The sequence below is a fragment of the Brachionichthys hirsutus genome, chromosome 10 (assembly GCF_040956055.1).
Source record: "Brachionichthys hirsutus isolate HB-005 chromosome 10, CSIRO-AGI_Bhir_v1, whole genome shotgun sequence".
Taxonomy (NCBI): domain Eukaryota; kingdom Metazoa; phylum Chordata; class Actinopteri; order Lophiiformes; family Brachionichthyidae; genus Brachionichthys; species Brachionichthys hirsutus.
This window is the reverse complement of record NC_090906.1, coordinates 3,552,154-3,570,272: the sequence shown is the minus strand read 5'-3', so window position 1 is coordinate 3,570,272 and position 18,119 is coordinate 3,552,154. Positions and strand designations below refer to the sequence as shown.

The following is an 18,119-nucleotide window of genomic DNA, read 5'->3' as shown; positions in this document are numbered from 1 at the left end:
CTGTACCCCTTTACGCAATATATTTGTTCCGATGCATTATATAATAGGCTTCTGTGAGCCTCTTATTTACAACTTGACCTCCTTTCAATGAACATAAATAGCGTTCCATATTTATTTATTCATTTAACGTCCGATATTTTTGTGAAAATGCACTGGTGTGACATTAAACTGTTAAAACTGGTGGATTTCTCAGGATTTTTTTTCTTATGAACAACTTCGACTTGATAAGAAAGGTTTGAAGTATATTTCTGCTTGTAAGTCAGCAATACATACAATTAATGTTTGATGTATGCAAGTTACAAACTTCAGCTGAAAATAGCTACAAATAAGTGCCCTATAGACAGTGCTATCTGTGTCCTGCATTATCCCAGACTCTAATCATGCGTTTCCCTCGAGCACAAAAGGTTTGTGGTCACTTTATTCAGTTTCAATGAGTCCCCATTGTCACACCGAAAACTTGCAAACGCCACTTATTTGTCTAACTTTCTAGTGTGTCTTTTCTTTTCTCTATGATACTTGTGCTATGCACCATTCTTTGACAGACACTAGAAAAACACTTTTTATGACATTTTGAAATGTGTATCTTTGGAATTTCCCCCAAGATTTGTTGTTGTCATTTTCTGTCTGTTGTTCGTAGCAGAATCAGAGAAACATTTATAAATGTGAGGCTAATCTCATTTAATCTTTTGTGGTCCTCGATGATCAACTGGCCGAGAGAGTACGAGACAAAAAAAAACAACAACTTAATGAACCAGATACTACACTAAAGGAAGCCTATTTCGCAATACCAGAAGTGACATGGTGGACAGCACCGGTTTTTTGTACTACATCAAAATCCTTGCAATGTGTGATTACACATTTGTCAGCCTGTGTCATCATCATTTGTGGCTGACGAAAACGTCTCCTGTTGCTTTAAACCGGCGTACTGGAAACTGTAAGCTGTCTCTTTAACAAGCTGTAGGAGTGCGTTGCCCTGTCCTCCAGGCTAAAGGGGGAGGGAGGGAGGGAGGGAGGGAGGGAGGTTGTTGATGGAAAGATGGGTCGTGATTGGTTAGGTCTCTCTTAGGGCAGTGACATCACATGGAGGAGAAGTACTGTGGTGTAAAATAACATCTCCTTTTATGGGACCAGCTGGAACATTCCATTCTTGGAGAGAGGTGAGATTTAGCTGCTCCCCTTGCGCTGCTGTCCCGGCAGATTCTATCTATAATTGGCATCTAAGTGAGTTCTGTAAAGTTATTATGACATGTTCTTTTAGTGTAAAATCCACCTCTTATTTTACTTATCTGTTGAGTGTGTTGATGTCAGATAAACAAATGTTTTCTTCAGTCCTCTCTCTTGTCTAAGTATTTATACATGTGAATCACAAACCTCTCATTACTATTCTGTGTTCTGTTGGGTACTGATTTGACACAAATGCTCCCTTCACCTAGATTATAATCCATTTGTTAAAAGCCCATAGGTCTGTTTGCGTTAAAGGCAAGAACAATCACTTTTTGGTGCAAATTATTTTCTCTAACATTCTCTTTTAAAATTAAAATACTTCACTATTCACATTTACACTTATCCAACCCATGCCTCTTATTACCTCTCGCGTACTGCACTCATGCTTAACCCGAAAGCACTACACAAAAGCTGTGCCTCTCAAAGTACACATGGGATATTACTACCCCCCCCCCCCCCCCCCCCCGCTGTCTGCTGCTGTGGTTTCTCCCGAGAACTAACAGTCACCTCCCCTCCCTATGTCAGATTTGTCTCCACTCTAAGGAAATGAAACCGTACCTTCGAGTTGAGTGAATAAACTGTAGTTCCACTCTTTCGGCTGGACAACTACAGGTGCGCTTTGATAAGAAGGCCAGGTCGTCTTCACTGGGGGAGCTGGTTTAGAAATTCAGACTGGCAAGTCATGACAAGAATACTTCTGAATCCCAGGGAGTTCCTCTGAATGCTCCTACCTCCTCCTTCCAATGTTTCAGTGGTTGGGGCCATGGCCTCCCAGCCAGGGTAAGGAATATTCAGCTTGTTGACTGTTTTTTTATTCTTTATATCTTGCTGTCTAAGCACTGCAATTTTCACTCTGTTACGGCCATTCAGAAACGCTTTGAGAAGGCCTCACGTAATGGTTGGCACGGAAGCCCACTTCTGTGTTTGTGGTGCTCATATTACTTCATATTTATGGATTCATTTGGGATGTGTCAGAGCTGGTACATTATGAATTAGGGAGGAACTGATGAGCTGATTAATTTGGTTGTATTGTGTATTGGCCTTTCAGCTTGGCAGACTTTGACCTTTTCAGTTTGGGGCACTGTGGAATGATTACAATAAACGTAGGTCGTTGCACTTGGATAAGAAAAGCCATTTAGACTCATTTTGTTTTTGTCATTTGCCAGGGCGTGTTTCCTTTACCTTGTGCTTAACTACTTTGTCCATCTTACTGTCTTTGCCTGATTTGCTCTTTGGGGCTTAGGTCTTGGTTCATGTAAATGAGAATGTTCAAACTGAATTCCATCCACACCAAGAGGAATAACTATTGCTCAAGTGAATAGTCGAGTCTACACCACAGCTTTAACAATGGCAGTGGGAAGCGTTGTTAGGTTCACAGCAATTTGATGAATGATGGAAACCCTCTGGGTCTATAAATTCTATCTCTGTCGCACTTATCATTTTATATATACATTTAAAATATAAATGATCTATCGGTGGCTTTCCTAATATGTAAGAACCATTAACATTCCTTTTTGAGGCACCCTATAAAACTGTCAAATCGCCAGTCACCCCAGTGTGAAATTTATTTTTGGTCATGATTCAAGTTGTTCTTAAAGTTCTGGACAAGTACATTATTGAATGGTTGCTGAATCTCATTGGTGCTACTCGACATTATTGAGTACCCCTTTGTGAAATGAGATCCAAAGTATTTTTAACGTTCAGTCTTCCTTGTTCTCTGCCACACACTGAGCCCCAATCTGCTCCACAGGCATCATAATGACAGCCCACCGCTCCTCTGGGATTGGTCGGATGCAGAGGGAGAATTTTCTCTTGTGGGATTAATGAAGTATATAAAAACAAATCTTTTAAAATGGACAGAAGTTCAGAAAAAGAAACATGTCAAGTAAGCCCTGTTCTATGAAAAAGTGTTTATGGATAAGCGCTTACTTAGATCCTCTGCGATGCATGAGGTTTTCTTCTTTGCCTAGCGTTTTGGCATTCAAGATGCCGACAAAAATTGTCTGCGATGTACGAGTTCCACGTACATTTCAACAGCGACAGTCAACTCTTTATTTGTTAAAGTTGAGTTGAATTTCATCCCAAAACACTCTCCTATGAAAGCCAGTGATGGCTATGGCCAGTGAAAGTTATGATGTTCTATCTTCCTTTAACTCCCATAGAATCAAAAATGGATGGGTCTGTAATGGTGAAAGCCATAAGTTTATTCAGCAGTGCTTTTGCAGCTTGTGACTCTGCTAATGCACCATACCCATTGTTTGCGAATCAGTTGTTGCGGTAAGTAGTATCGGGTAGATATACGCTATGATTTTACACCAGCAGGACAGTCATAGGGTGGAAGAAAATTTCAAGTGAAGAACAGACACCAAGAAAGTTTCCAAAGTGTGGAATGATGACAAAGTAAAACGTGTAGTATTTAAGCATCCATTAGTTAATGCATCCATTCTACAAAACAGACCAGACACATGGTAACATGAAAAACACAGTAGCAGTAACAGCTAACATAATTATGTGTGTACTCCATGAGACGAAGTCTAGCAAACAGCACAGCTTAATTACGGCACCATTTAATGGCCGGTTCAGAACGTAAGTCGGTGTGACGGTTGCCTGGCAAGTCTTGCATGTCCCAAAATGAAACGTTTTTTTTCTTCTTTTTTTAAAGAAAATAATAGCCCACTGAAAAGAATGTCCTGTTGTGGCTTTAAGACTTTAATATGTTTGTTTTTCTTCATTTGAACCGCAGTTTTCTCAGGATACTTTCTCTAACTCACATGCTTTGCAGCTTGTTAAGCTCATTTATATTGTCTGTATGCCGGTACCTTTTTGTTAAGGTAATTTTAATATATTTCCAGTATATTGCTGTAGCATTTGAGTTGAATTTATTTTTAACCCGTGTGTAATGGGGTACTTAAATCCACTGAATAATTTCTTTTTATATATGTGCTTACATTTTTTCATTATAGTTTTTTAAATAAACAAAAGAAACATGTTTTTAAAAAAGAGTAGCGATTAATTACAATTCATTTAAGAGACCTTGCCTTATTTTCATTTTTGTTTATTACTATTGCTGAACGTGCAATTTATCCTCAATTGGTAGCAAACAAAACTCCATAATCCAGGTCAGTTCGGTGGTTACAATGCAAATGAGCAGTGCTGTGTGTTGAACGCATACTTGCCTGGAGTATTTGATCATTTTAGACTGTGCTAAACTTCTGGGATCACACATCCAGAATTCCCAGTTTGAGATGAGTAAAGTGTGTATTTACATAGCGTCCTCCCCAAAATTGCCAAATGCAGGCTTATTCACTTGCTATAATTCTTCTACTTAAATATATGTAGTAGACATAAGGTTTTTTTTCTGCACCGTTAGCAAAGTTTTTTAAAAGAATTCCACAATGAACGCAGTATTTCTCCAGGAAACCGTGACAATTCATCCACCAGACTGTCCAGTTTTGTTTGTTGCTTGCAGTGTTAATATTGAAAGTTTACATGACCAGTTACTGTGCTGACATACATATGACGGCTTTTACAACCATTTCTGCAGATCTGTGTGGATAAGGATTGTTTCCAAAATGTTGTGTGAATACAGACTGTATTTTAAAATTCAAAAATAGTTTCAATGAAATTGTTGTGTAAACAGAGCCTTTACTCCTCTTTCACAAGGGGGCTTTGAAGCATTGCATTCCGCTGATTGATCATCGAACAGAGAGTTTGTTTGTATTTTGATCTGGGATTTCCTAAGCTTTCAGCCTTGACTTCTTGCTGTTTGCAATCCTTTCTAAAACAAACCTTGCCTTGTTGTAATAAACAAAGGAATAACGTACGTTTTGGTAACAAACGGTCCTGCATTTAATGGTGCTATCTGCGGTGGGATTGCGATACAAAACACAGCGCTGGCGCTGTCGTCTGGCAGTGGTTCGGGTTTCGCCAGGAAGACGTGGAACGAAGTACAGTTATCTTCAAAATATGCTGCAAAACCATAGCCACCAAAGGTACCACAAATATTTTTCAAACGCTGCATGTCCACGTCTCCTACAACACAGAAAACGTCAAAGAAACCGGAAAATACACTGAAGCAAATAACTACCGTGCCTTTATTTATTTTTATGTGTGAGTGCAGCAGCCCAGTTTGAAATAAATCCCCCCCCCCCCCCCCTCCTCTTTTTGCATGTAAATTTCCAATCCAACAGAAGGGTCTGCTTCAATCCCTTTTCTTGTCATTTTATGCTTCAAAGTGTTGCATTTTACATTTATGTAGTGATATTTAGAGGAGAAATCAGAATATCGAGATGCATACCGTGTATCCGCGATAAAGCATAAAATATGTCTATTGGCTTTAGGTCATAATAAACATAGCTTTTATACACTCTTGTCTTGAGATTATTAAGTAGGAGAAGATGCTGAATCGCTCGCTGTCAGCAGGAGTAAACTCCATGTTGTCACTGCAGAGCCGGATGCTGCTGGATTAAACAGGGAGGAGATGCGCTTTGCTGATACTTTGATCGTTTTCAGTTCTAAAGCTCTCCAGACAGCCTGGCTGTTCCTTTTTATAAATCTGAAAAGTTCTCTTTTAAAGCCATGTGCTTTTTTCCCCTCATGTGGTGGGTGTGGTTGTTTTTTTTTTCATTTAGATTTATCGCTTAATCCATATGGCTTCTTTTTGTTATGGCATTTCTTAGGACTTTCATGCGAGGAGAGTATTGTCCGTACATGAAGTCAACTGCACTTTGTCTTAACCGTCTTAAGCCGATCATCCCCGCACTCCACTGATTTGATGATGTGTGGGGTTCCACTAATCATGGTCGCATTTGTGCTTTTGCAAATAACTGACTCACAGCAGGGAGCAGACAACAGCAGCTTGGCTGAATGAAATGGTTGTAAGTCGCTGCAAACCTGAACCAGCTGGTATTTATTAGCAACTCGAAGAAATCCAAGCAGTAAAGGGCACTGGAGGAATATTGCCTTGTTTGTCGCTATTTATCAGGAGTACATTTTTTTTAGGTAAATTCTTAAAGGTGGAGCAGGCGATTATTTAATGTCTCACTTTGATAATCCTCTTTTTTTTTTATTTTTTTTTTATAGACATCCGTGTAAAATCACACGATAAGAATCCTGAGATAAGAGCTCTTTGTTCTTTTTTTATGTTGACTTGTTGTTCCGTTTGTGTCATTAGCAACATGAACCGTGAGGACCGGAATGTGCTCCGAATGAAAGAAAGAGAAAGGAGAAATCAAGAAATCCAGCAGGGAGGAGGCGAGGCCTTTCCAGCGAATTCCCCCCTCTTTCCTGAACCCTACAAAGTGGTAAATTTGTTTATCAAACATTCAGATTTGAATTATTTTGTCACTTTAGAGGAATCTTTGCTTTTGCCGTTTTTGCCTGCTTTGCTGAACTGCGCAGAGGAAAGTTAATTTCTTCTGGGCATTGAGAAGGTGGAAACGCTTTTTAGTGTCTTTCTACGCCAATGTGTTTACATGCACTCATAATGTACTAAAGTTTATTTGCAATTTAGATTACATTAAGACTCTGCTTTTATGCTCTATTAATTGAAAGCACTCAGTGACCTTCAAACTCTTGCTGCCTAGAGTTTGGTTAATGAACGCCAAGTAGACAAATCTTAAACTGTAAAGGGGGGGGGGGGTGTCTATGTACAACTAATGTTAAACATCAAAGTCAGATGTTGTGAAACATTTGCTCTTTTGGAGCGCAGCTAAAAGAAGGTGAACATAAGATGTCTTGCTCATCCTTCTCACAGGCACGCCAAGATGTAGGGCGCTCGGCTCCAGCCCAGTCATTGTAGTCGTAAAGAGGATTTGAGGTCTCTGTGCTGGTCTAATCTTTGCCACTAACCAGATTTGAGCAGAAGTAAGTGGCTTCCTCTGCTGAGCTGAGCCTGCTCGTCAAAGAGTCATTGAGGAATGTGTCCTGACAGGTTAGGAATAGGAAGGTTACCAAAGGTGAGTGATGAGTGCAGGCGTACATGTTTTGTTCCACAACAAATGGAAGCTGAAGGAAATGTCTTTGACCTTTCCACATGAAAAAAAAGAAAATTGCTAAAATTGTTCTCTCAATGGAAACAAACACTTTTTATTTACAGCAGATGTGGCAAAAAGAACCAACTATTTAAGTCACTGTATTGTTTGGGTTTAGTATCTCTTCATTCTGTCTCTTATGTAAGTTTTCTCAGTTTTGCTCCAGTAAATTGAAGTTTACTGTCTTCTACATTGCGGGCCGTGCGTGCACCCAGCTGCAGCCGAGCCCTCCCGGATGTAGAACAGAAAAGCTGCAACATTTCATGCTGAAGATTTCATGTACATTCCCCAGCTGCGAAGATTGAAGAACACACTTTCACAATCCCCTATATTGCTTATTTTAATGATAATTTTATTGCTGATGCAGTACGTACACGTTTAAATCAAGGGGCCCCTCAAGTCATATTCAATCCCCTGAATGCAATGATTCTCTAGGCAAAAACAAATGGAGGTTTCAAGTTTTCAATAATTAGTTGTTGTTGTTTTTTTGCATTGGAAAATAGAGAGAATTCATTAGATTTTTTTTTTTTAATCTTTTTTGGTCATTGTAATTTGCTGATATATAAAATGGCGTTATTGTATCCGATGGTCACTGGCAATTAGCGAGGTTCTGTCGCAAGACCAGGGACGTTTTGTGGGGTCAGGAACCAAATGTTAAACACGGCCTCTCTGATTGACATGGATGCAAAGTCCCTGAGAATTTCCCTGGGGGGGGGGGGGGGTCTAAAATAGGTGCATGTTTTTTTTAATTTTTTTATCCCTTGTTGCTTTTGCCATCCTGTGCCTGTATCAGTATGTGTAGTAAGCAATGATACATTTTGAAACACTTGCAGTAGGTGTTTGTATTTAAAAAGTCGCAAGTGTTTCCCTTCCGCTCCGTCTATCACCGTAAGCCATTCACACTTGTTCCACAAATCGAAACCAGCCCCGCTCCAGAGGAAAACAGTGCTACATTTCAGCAGCGACACGCGTGAGCTTGGCCGTGCTACCAAGAGTTAATGAGAGGGCATGATAATACAAAGATATTTACATTTCCTACGGCAGACGGCAGCTTGATGTGTGAATCGAGAAACGATGAAGAGTCTGAGGCTGCATGTGACGAAGTATTCTGTACGGCTGGAGCTGATGATTGAAAGCAGGCCCGTTGGAGTCTTTGGACTCGCAGTAATTATTAACCTCTGTGTTGTAACTGTGGGTCGTCTTATCTGATCTGCGCTCAAAGATGGGTGTGGCCCAATATGGGCCCCAGCTTGAAAAAATGTCTGTGTCTGACTGTAAGGTCACTTCTCATTTGCTCTTGTTCTGTGTACTATGGAAAAGGACAAGCTCTTGGCACAGGATTAAAATACCATTGAAATCAAATGAACAGATCTGCATTTTAACTGTTTATTCTTTCGTCTAGTTTAGTCTTTTTGGTGATGATTTTTATTGAAAGCAATCGACCCAAGTGTTGAACTTGAGCCCATAATGAATGTTTTCTCTCCCCCTTCCCCTCCTTCTCTCTTGTCTGCATTTCTATCATTTGTTTTCATCTGTTTCTTATTTCTGTTTTTTTCCCCCTCTTTTTCATAATCACGCTGTCCTCTACTCTACCTCTTCTCCCCCCCCCCCCCCCCCCCCCATTCTCTGCTTCTCTCTTCAGTCCAGTAAGGAAGATAAACTGTCCAGCCGTATTCAGAGCATGCTGGGCAATTACGACGAGATGAAAGAGCCGATCGGTGAAACACTTCCAAAGCCCAGCGGTAAACCTTCTAACAACTCGTCTTCCTCTGAGGAGAAATCCGGCCCGGCTTTGTTTGGGGACCAGCGTGGCGTCGGCGGCAGCGGCCAGAGCAGTAAGTGGACACCTGTCGGACCTGCAGCAGGTGTATCCTCGTCCCAGTCCCAGAAACGGTCAGGACTCGGCAATCAGAGGGGCAACGGAGGCAGCGGCGGCAGCAGCAGTAGCCAAAGACACGGAGGGGAGGTGCGGGAAAAGAAATCAAATAAACACAGTGGAGGGTCTGAACACTCAAAGTCGCACACGCCCAGCCCGGCCAAGGGCTCTTCCAGTAGCAACAGCCACCTGCGGAGCGCGCTGTCTGCCGAACAGCATCACGGCAAGGAGCGCTATCGCTCCAAGTCTCCACGAGAAAGAGAAGCCAACTGGGACTCGCCTTCACGGGTTCACACCGCCTTCCCCACTGGACAGCATTCGAGTCAGGCCTTTCCCCCATCTCTCATGTCCAAACCCAGCTCCATGCTACAGAAGCCTACAGCATATGTGCGGCCTATGGACGGCCAGGAAACTGTAGAACCTAAGAGCTTGCAAGCAGAAACCTACAGCGGACAGTCACACAGCAGCACCATGGGAGAGATGAAGTCCAGCAGCAAAGCGTCACTATCCAAACTAAAGATCCCCTCGCAACCTGTAGAGGTAAGGCTGGCCCACAGCACTTCCTGTCATTTAGTCTAGACCAGACATGGGCAAACTAAGGCCCGGGGGCCATATACGGCCCGTTAGGCTTTACAATACGGCCCGCCGAACTTGTCCAAATAATATCATTAAATAAATTTTCATTATAAACCTCATTCATTTGACCTTTTCCCTGTAATGATACCTGTTAAAGGCCAACTCCTTTCATGTAATGGCTTTTACATGCCATTTATATTAGTTCACACAAAACACTCCATTCATCTGTTCCTGGCCCGGCGCCTCTGTCAAATATTAGAACCCATTGTGGCCCGCAAGTAAAAAAAAGTTTGCTCACCCCTGGTCTAGACGCTACAGCTTGTATACGTGACTCACAGCAAAGGTGCTCTGTCTGTTTAGGCATCAAAAAAACTCTACAGTCACGAATGTTGTGTGTGTGTGTAATAAATCGCAGCAGACAGATAAATAATGTGTAGTAAATTATCCCCTGCCAGGTTACCCCGTGTCTAGCGGAACTCATCGGTGCCATTAAAAGCCTAAAATGGATGCCCACTTGTCATGAATGAATGTGCTAAACATTTGTTTTGTCTTTAGGGATCGAGTGATGCAAACTGCGTGGATGAGATCCTGAAGGTTTGTGTGTAATTATTTTAATTTGCCAAATATTCTCTTGATGTGAGTTGTCAGGGAAAAGCCTCCATTCTCTAGTCAGAATTCAGTGTGGTATAAGACGGTAAACTTCCATTTCACTTGACTCAGACTTAATTAATTTGGATAATATTTTTCTTGTGTGTGTGTGTTTTCTTTCTTTCTTGGTATCCTTCAGGAAATGACTCAGTCGTGGCCGTCTCCACTGACAGCCATCCACACCCCCTGCAAAACAGAACCCTCCAAGTTTCCATTCCCTACTAAGGTCAGCATTGTGCCAGTCCCTGTGCGGGACTGCTAAGATGCGTCGGGGTGAACCAACAAGGCATCGTTATTTGTTTGCTAGTTTTTTTTGTTTGGTGAATGTCAAGGTCGAAAGGTCGTGTTTTTGCTTGTTGTTGTTTTTTTTTTGTAAGCAGGGTTACACTGAAAGTGACTAACGGATTTACTTATTTTTTTTCTTCTAAATTATATTTGTTACCAGATTGTATTATGAAGAATTACAACACAGTTAATATTCACTGTCTTTTTTATTTTTATTTTACAACAGGATTCTCACCCTTTTCCAAGTGGCCACAGTGAGTATTACCCATGCTTTTAGTCTCAATGCTTTGTAAATTCATATTTATTTGTATTGATAGTTTGTGTATATGTATAAAAACATCCTTGCAACTAATAAATCATGTATGTTTTCAGAACGAGGCAGTTCTTCCAAGAGCTCCAGCAGTCACCAGCCCAAGGCTTGCGATGACCAGCCAACGTAAGTGCTTTGTCTTTTCCTCTCCATCTCATTACCTGTGTTTGTAGTTCTTACAATATTGATTCAGACAAAAAGATCAGGTTACTAAAATGGTTTTTTGTGCTGAGTGGAGAAACCTAAAAAACAAAGATGCAAAGGTCGCCTTAGTAATGCAAAGCCAGCAGTGCTGCTTTAATTATGTCTCTAATAAAGTAAAAGGGTTTAACTCAGTTTCATTTCTGTATCTCAGTAGACTGGAAGACGACCTGAAGCTAAGCAGCAGTGAGGACAGTGACGGAGAACAGAATTCTGCCAAGAATGCTTCCAGGAATACATCAGCAAGGTAAAAACCGTCAGGACGATCGCTGATGTTTGGTACCGCCTGACATTATAATCAAGCATTGTGCTCATACCTTCCCCAATGTAAAAAGTGAGAGTCGTCAGCCATTAAATCTCCGGTGTGAGGCGAAGTCCCAATTCTGAAATGATACAGATGCGAAATGTACAAATGAAACTTACGGACGTATTAAAAAAAAAAAAAAAATTAAGCTACATGTAGTGGTTCAGCTTTAAAAGCATTGGGGACAACTATCTAGAAGTGATCAGCAAATTGAAGACTTCTTTACATGAAGCCGGAGGATGTGTTCTCGTAATTTCAGAAGTGCATGTCCAGACCTGAAACATGGTGTAATTGGTCATACGGCTGAACGTGACTCTGTTTAAATCTGATTGACTCTCTTCTGTAACAGCAATAACAGCGAGGGAGCGGAGCAGTCGAGGGATGACTCGAGCAGCCACAGCGGCTCGGAGAGCAGCTCAGGCTCCGACAGCGAGAGCGAAAGCAGCACAACAGACAGCGAAGCCAATGAGCATCCACGCCCTGCCTCCCCCGAAGTAAGGACTTGGCAGAACCTTTATTCTAGCTTCTATTGGTGACAAATTTTTACTTTATTCAGGCAATAATATATATATATTTTTTGCCTCTTAGATAATTGTTCATTTCTATCGTTTTCTGTTCCCCTTCAGCCTGAGCAACCCACGGCCAACAAGTGGCAGCTGGACAACTGGTTCAAGAAGGCCAAGCAGTTCTCACCAGCTTCTCCCGTGGACAATAATGTTCCAACCAAGTGCAAGAAAGAGGGCAGGGACAACAGCTCAGGACGTGCCTATGGTGGTCAGGGAGGGGGGTCGAAAGACTCGACGGCGGCGACCCCGAGCAGGGACCTCCGAGCGGCACAAAAAGGTGCAGAAGGTGGCCGCGGCCGACAAAAATCCCCCGCCCAGAGTGAAGGGGGTCCAAATCCCCGAAGGAGTTGGGGTAAAAAACAGCCGAAAAAGTCTGAGAAGCCTCCAGTTGTGGAGGAACCCAAAGGAGGTCTAAGGGTGGAGAGTGAGCCGGCCCCGGAGATACCTCCCCATCGCCCCCAGGCTGCCACGAAGGGTTTCCGCAAGCCAAGCAACAAAAAAGAGCCGAAATCCTCCCCAAGGCCCACTGCGGTCGCGGTCACCTCCACGACGGACAAACGCAAAGCTAAGGCTCCCACCAAGACTTCGCAGAAATCTCGCGAGTTTGTCGACACGGACTCGTCATCGTCGGACTCTGAGGGGAACGAGAGCATCCCCTCCTCGTCGCAGACGCCCAAGTACACGGAGAGTATTAGGACCCCCGTATGCGTATTCTCTCCAATGGAAGAGAAAGAGCTGCTGTCTCCACTGAGCGACCCCGAGGAGCGTTACACGGCAAGGCAGCCTCAGCAGCAGGCATTACTAGTGAAGATAGGTTAGTCACAGCGGCTCGTTTTCTGCGTTCTTGTTTTAGAACAGCTGTAAGGGTTGCACTTTCTTAGATCTGAATAAAACTGTACCCCTACCCTGTTTGTCATTCTCTATAGATCTCAACTTGCTGTCCAGAATCCCCGGGCGGCCCTACAAGGAGCCCGCGGAGATAAAAGTGGAGCGAGATGATTCGCTAGACCGGGACAGCAAAGAATTCAGCAAGCAGAGCTCTGAGAAGATCTCCAGTAAGGCGAAGAGGAAACACAAGGTGCGAGACCTGCTGGAACAAATTCCCATTGTCTGTTTTTGTAATTATAGTTCTGTTCAATAGATTGAGTCAAAGCCGTTATTTTCCCAAAGAGGAGCCTCAATTAAATCAGCAAAAGGCCCCTGAACAACTGATCCGGTTTTGATGGCGTTTCTTGAATTGGTATTTCTTAAATACATGTTGGTTTGAAGTTTCCGTGATGTTTTATTTTTCATCCTTTAGAATGAGGAAGAAGGCACCAAGCCGGAGAGTAAGCGATGTAAGCTCGAGGAGAAGTCCCTATCGCATCACAGAAACAGCAGTAAAGAGTGAGTGGAGCGGCCTTTTCCTCCTGATTGCCATTCGCACTGAAATATCTGCACACTGGGGGCGCAGTACATGGTGTACACTTGTACTTTGTTCTGTTCACGTACAGTAGTGCCTGTCCAGATGTGTCTTTAACGCTATTCTTAGAATTCATGAAATAAACCCTATAAACAATGAGCATCAGAGAATGAAAGTGGTTTTGCTGGTTTATTTCATTGAAGCGCCACCTGTTGGCCTTTCTTTCCTTTCCTTTGTTCTTTTTAATGGAGTACTTGGAAACTTGATATATAATTGTTTATATTTGGTAATGTGGAGTACACCGCTCCTACTAACTGTTTCATTTTGAATTATAGTCATTATTAAATTACAACGATTGTGTGCATATGCCCAAAGGTTGAAGAGGTCTTTGGAGAAAAAAGAGGAACCGGTCCCCTCTCCCTCCATGTCTGGTCTTCAGCGGACGCCCAAGGCGGAGCATCCAAGCCGTAAGAGGACCGTCAGCCAGTCCCCCACCTCTTTGTCCAGTGGGACAGGAAGTGGAAAGGAGGGAGGCCACAGCACCAAGGGCAATTCCACCTCCAAACACAGGAAAGGAGAGGACAAGGGACGAAGCACTCGTGATGGAAAGGTGGGTGCAAGTCCCCTCATCGCTGGTTATTTCCGCTCTACAGGAACGTCTGGCAGGCGTCGTAGACGCTGGGAAAAGTGTGAGTGCAGCCTTTTTCCAACTGCGCAGCGTTTCCCCTGGAGAATTTTAATTAAGCGTGAAGCATAAAGTTATTGATTTAAATATCTGTATGCACATGTGATGTATATTTTTGAATATATGCACATTATTGACTCTGGTTAGGGTTATGTATATGTTGTGTATGCCATGTAGGCCAATATCGATGTTTTCCGCATGTTATCTTCCACTTCAAACACCAGCCCCCCCCCCCCCCCTTTTTTTTTTCTTTCTAACTTCATTCCCTCTCGCCTGCCGTCTCTGCAGGAGAAATCTGCAAAGGCGTCTGATAACCAGCTGGCTGTTCCTCCGCTCTCCGTGGACAGCGCCAAGTCTCAGAGATCCAAGCTGGTGTTTGAGGACAGGTAAGAGGAGCTCTTTCCACTGTGGATAACCCCACAGCAGGGCATGCAGGGAGCTGCCGTGGGGATCTAGCGCTGCCTTTGATGCGTAAGGCTGGAGGAGGTCTGGATGGTCATGAATAGATGAGCCAGCATGCAGGAGTGATGATGTAAATGTCCATTTTAAATGGTTGTCTGTTTCGAGTCTGTCCTGTTAATGCAGGGGTAGTCTTACTTTTGATATATTTTTTTTGTGTGTGTGTTTTTGTTTTTATTTTTTTATTAATTGGATGGAAGAATAACCATCTTGGGAAATGTTTGAAACACGCCTTGTGTGTGCTGCTTGGAGGACGTCTGCCTAAATGAAGCCGTGACTGCAGTAAAACTACAACAAATGTTTCAATGGCTCAGAGGAATCAAATGTGTTTGACCACTTAATGATTTTATTGCAGGGTCCATTCAGCAGATCACTACTTGCAAGAGGCCAAGAAACTTAAACACAATGCAGATGCACTGGTAAGAATGACCCCCCCCCCCCGGTGTCCCCCGGTGTCCCCCGGCAGTTAGTCTATGCAAATAAGTGGGAGCAGAATGAACCACATCCTGGTTGGATTTTTGCATGTGACTCGATGCTATGAACCGGAACACAATTTTAGTTTAATACTTGCTGTACTAACAGGGACATTTACCTCGACGATTCTATAAGCTATAAGCAGTTTTATTTGGGTTTTTTTAGCATGATAAGCAAAATAAAAAAAAATATATATAAAAAAAAATGCTATTGTTGGCCGTTATGAGAAAAAACAGGTGACTCTATTTAATGCAGGTTATTTTAGTAACTTGTGGGACTCTGATGTATGTAGAAGGTCTACAAAGAAGCCCGTATACAAATAGTTGAACATTATACAATGTTCTGGTTACATTCAATCCATTGTGGACATACAATTTTCAATTTAGCTATAATGTCTGCGGATTCTAATTCTTGAATCCACAGTAGGTCCAACTTTTGCTTCTCCTGTGTGATATAAACGAATAGAATCCGTCGAGTGAAACCATGATGGTGATGTTAGCGCCACGTCTCAGAACCTCGTCTCATTGCAATATCATGCCGTGACCGTTTAAGAAAGGCGTGGGATGCTTTCCTCTTTCCCAGCTGGACCGATTTGAGAAGGCAGTTTACTACCTGGATGCTGTGGTGTCTTTCATTGAATGCGGTAATGCTCTGGAGAAAAGCGCCCAAGAAGCCAAGTCTCCTTTCCCCATGTATGCCGAAACCGTGGAGCTCATCAAGTAAGGGCAGACAACTAATTAGCTTCATCTCTGTCACGGAATTTCAGTTCAAATATCATGTGAAGGTGTGCCGTTGGGTTTGTCAATATTTATGTTAGGGTTTTACCAGAATTCTTTTTTTTTTGCCTACTCCTCATTTCCAAGTTAGGCTTGTGGTTTCAGGCTAATTTACATGAAGCAAATTTCCAACTGAACTGTTTCTATAATGACTTAAAAACTAGTTCTCCCAGAAACTAAATGTTTGTTGTATGTTTAGATACACTATGAAGTTAAAAAGCTACATGGCCCCAGATGCTACTTCAGCGGACAAAAGGCTAGCTGTGCTCTGGTGAGTACGCTGGCTAATAACGGATGTCATTTTCATTTTAAAGAAATGTCTTGTCCTGAGCCAGAAGTACTTATCTCTGTATTTATCCATTTTTAAAAGCATCTGTGTTAAACTATATCTTCTTTCAGTCTGCGATGCCAGTCTCTCCTGTATCTGAGGTTATTCAAGCTGAGGAAAGACAGTGCGCTAAAATACTCCAAAACACTCACTGAACACTTAAAGGTACTTCTTCTCTCCTCCGAGCGCTTTACCATATGTAACTGGTTTCTTCCACGTGTACATAACGCTCTTGTTCTGTTGACAGAATTCTTTGAGTAACACCCAGGCTCCCTCTCCTGGAATGGGAAAGTAAGTCACGTCCTGCATTGTAGTTTTGACATTTAAAGTGGCGGAGATGAGGATGCTGAGGTTCTCCTTGGGAGTGCCTAAATTAAAGTGAAGGTTAGACGTTTTGGAGACAAGGTCAGAGAGGACAGACTTTGATGGTTTGGATATGTCCAGAGGAGAGATGGGGACTATATCGGTAGAAGGATGCTGAGGATGGAACTGCCAGGGAACAGGGCTAGAGGTCGACCCAGGAGAAGATACATGGACGTAGTGAGGGAGGACGATGCAAAGGACAGGGTGAGGTGGAGAAGGTGGATTTGCTGTGGCGACCCCTCACGGGACAAGCCGAAAGTACAGTCGATTGTAATAAACTTTAGAAGTTTAAACTTTTTCAGGGAAAGTCAGTAAAACAGTTTGTTAAATGTCGAACAGTATTTCAACCCAGATGCGTACTCGTCACAATATCCACACGTTTTTGTCCCCGGATGCAGCAAGGCAGCGGGGATGCCCTCTCCAGTGTCTCCCAAACTGTCGCCGGGCACCGCTGGCGGCTACTCGTCCGTAACCAGCACAAGCAGCACCAGCTCCTCTGTGACCATCCCTCAGCGGATCCACCAGATGGCTGCCAGCTACGTCCAGGTCACGTCCAACTTCCTGTACGCAACAGAGGTCTGGGATCAGGCTGAGCAACTATCCAAGGAGCAGAAGGGTAATCCACACACACGCACACACACACACACACGAAACAATTGGTAGACTAAATAAATAGAAACACTGATCATCTTCCGACGTGTCTTCTGCTTCTTTAGAGTTCTTCCTGGAGTTGGACAAAGTGATGGGTCCTCTGATCTTCAACACCAGCAGCATGACAGAACTGGTGCGCTACACGCGGCAGGGCCTTCACTGGCTGCGGCTCGACGCTAAGCTCATTCCTTAACGAGGACTCGCTGCTCACACGCACACACGCCTCAGCCTTTTCTGTTCAGCAACATAAAATTGCATTGCCATTGCAGATGAACTCAAACAGTTACACACACACACACAGGCCACATCTGGTCCTCCGAGTACACACAAGCGAGAAGAACTTCTCAGATAAATCTCCAACACTGTGTTCATTTCCGACACCAGCTTGCCAAAAGCACTGAGCATCTCAAAGCGTTGACGGCACCGCGCGGGGAGAAGCGTCGAAGCCGCAACACGGGACTCGGACCACGATCGCCGCGCTTCACGTACCGACATTCTCACTTCAACTAATCCGCTTGGAACGGAGTTTGGTTCTTCGGCTACTTTGGCTTTTTAACATTTGATTTGACTTTGTTTCACCAAAGTACCTCCCGTAAACACCAAAGGTGCTTTAAAATGAAGGTTTCTCTTTATCTTTTTTGTGCCTTGTATGTGAGCTGCAGGAAAATAATCAGCCACCGTGTCTCGTATGATTGTTTATGTTGCCCCCCCCCCCGCCCTGTCCCGCCCCTCTGTTCTGATTTTACGTGTTTAATGCAATTTAATCAGCTGTCATTTAATGGAAACCGGCAACGGTCATGTCAAAGAATTTGACGTATCAAAGATGGTGTTGGTTTCTAATTAGGATACCGGACATGATCTTTCTTCGGAGCATGCCCCCCCACAAGATTGTATGAACCATAGGAAGGGCTACTGTGTACTTCTTTCTGACACTTACCGCCTATTTATACACTTTGTGA

At 43.0% G+C, this 18,119-nt stretch overlaps 1 protein-coding gene across 1 annotated transcript; it reads left to right on the top strand.

Annotated features, from left to right (window-relative positions):
* Nucleotides 1–1,987: 1,987 nt before the first annotated feature.
* Nucleotides 1,988–17,747, top strand: aff4 (AF4/FMR2 family, member 4). Its single transcript, XM_068744135.1, has 21 exons — nt 1,988–2,004; nt 6,398–6,527; nt 8,899–9,672; nt 10,264–10,302; nt 10,496–10,582; nt 10,868–10,895; nt 11,014–11,077; nt 11,307–11,399; nt 11,806–11,950; nt 12,083–12,836; nt 12,949–13,100; nt 13,323–13,408; nt 13,800–14,034; nt 14,398–14,495; nt 14,924–14,987; nt 15,625–15,761; nt 16,018–16,089; nt 16,218–16,311; nt 16,394–16,437; nt 16,908–17,125; nt 17,226–17,747. Exons 1-21 carry the CDS (start codon nt 1,988–1,990, stop codon nt 17,351–17,353), a joined length of 3,459 nt encoding a protein of 1,152 aa, XP_068600236.1. The 3' UTR covers nt 17,354–17,747.
* The last annotated feature ends 372 nt before the right edge of the window (nt 17,748–18,119 follow it).

Excerpts from the sequence above, each read along its gene's own strand:
- aff4 (XM_068744135.1), top strand. Across the intron at positions 11,951-12,082 it reads CACGCCCTGCCTCCCCCGAA|CCTGAGCAACCCACGGCCAA; the intron begins GTAAGGACTTGG and ends GTTCCCCTTCAG. Across the intron at positions 16,438-16,907 it reads CCCTCTCCTGGAATGGGAAA|CAAGGCAGCGGGGATGCCCT; the intron begins GTAAGTCACGTC and ends CCCCGGATGCAG.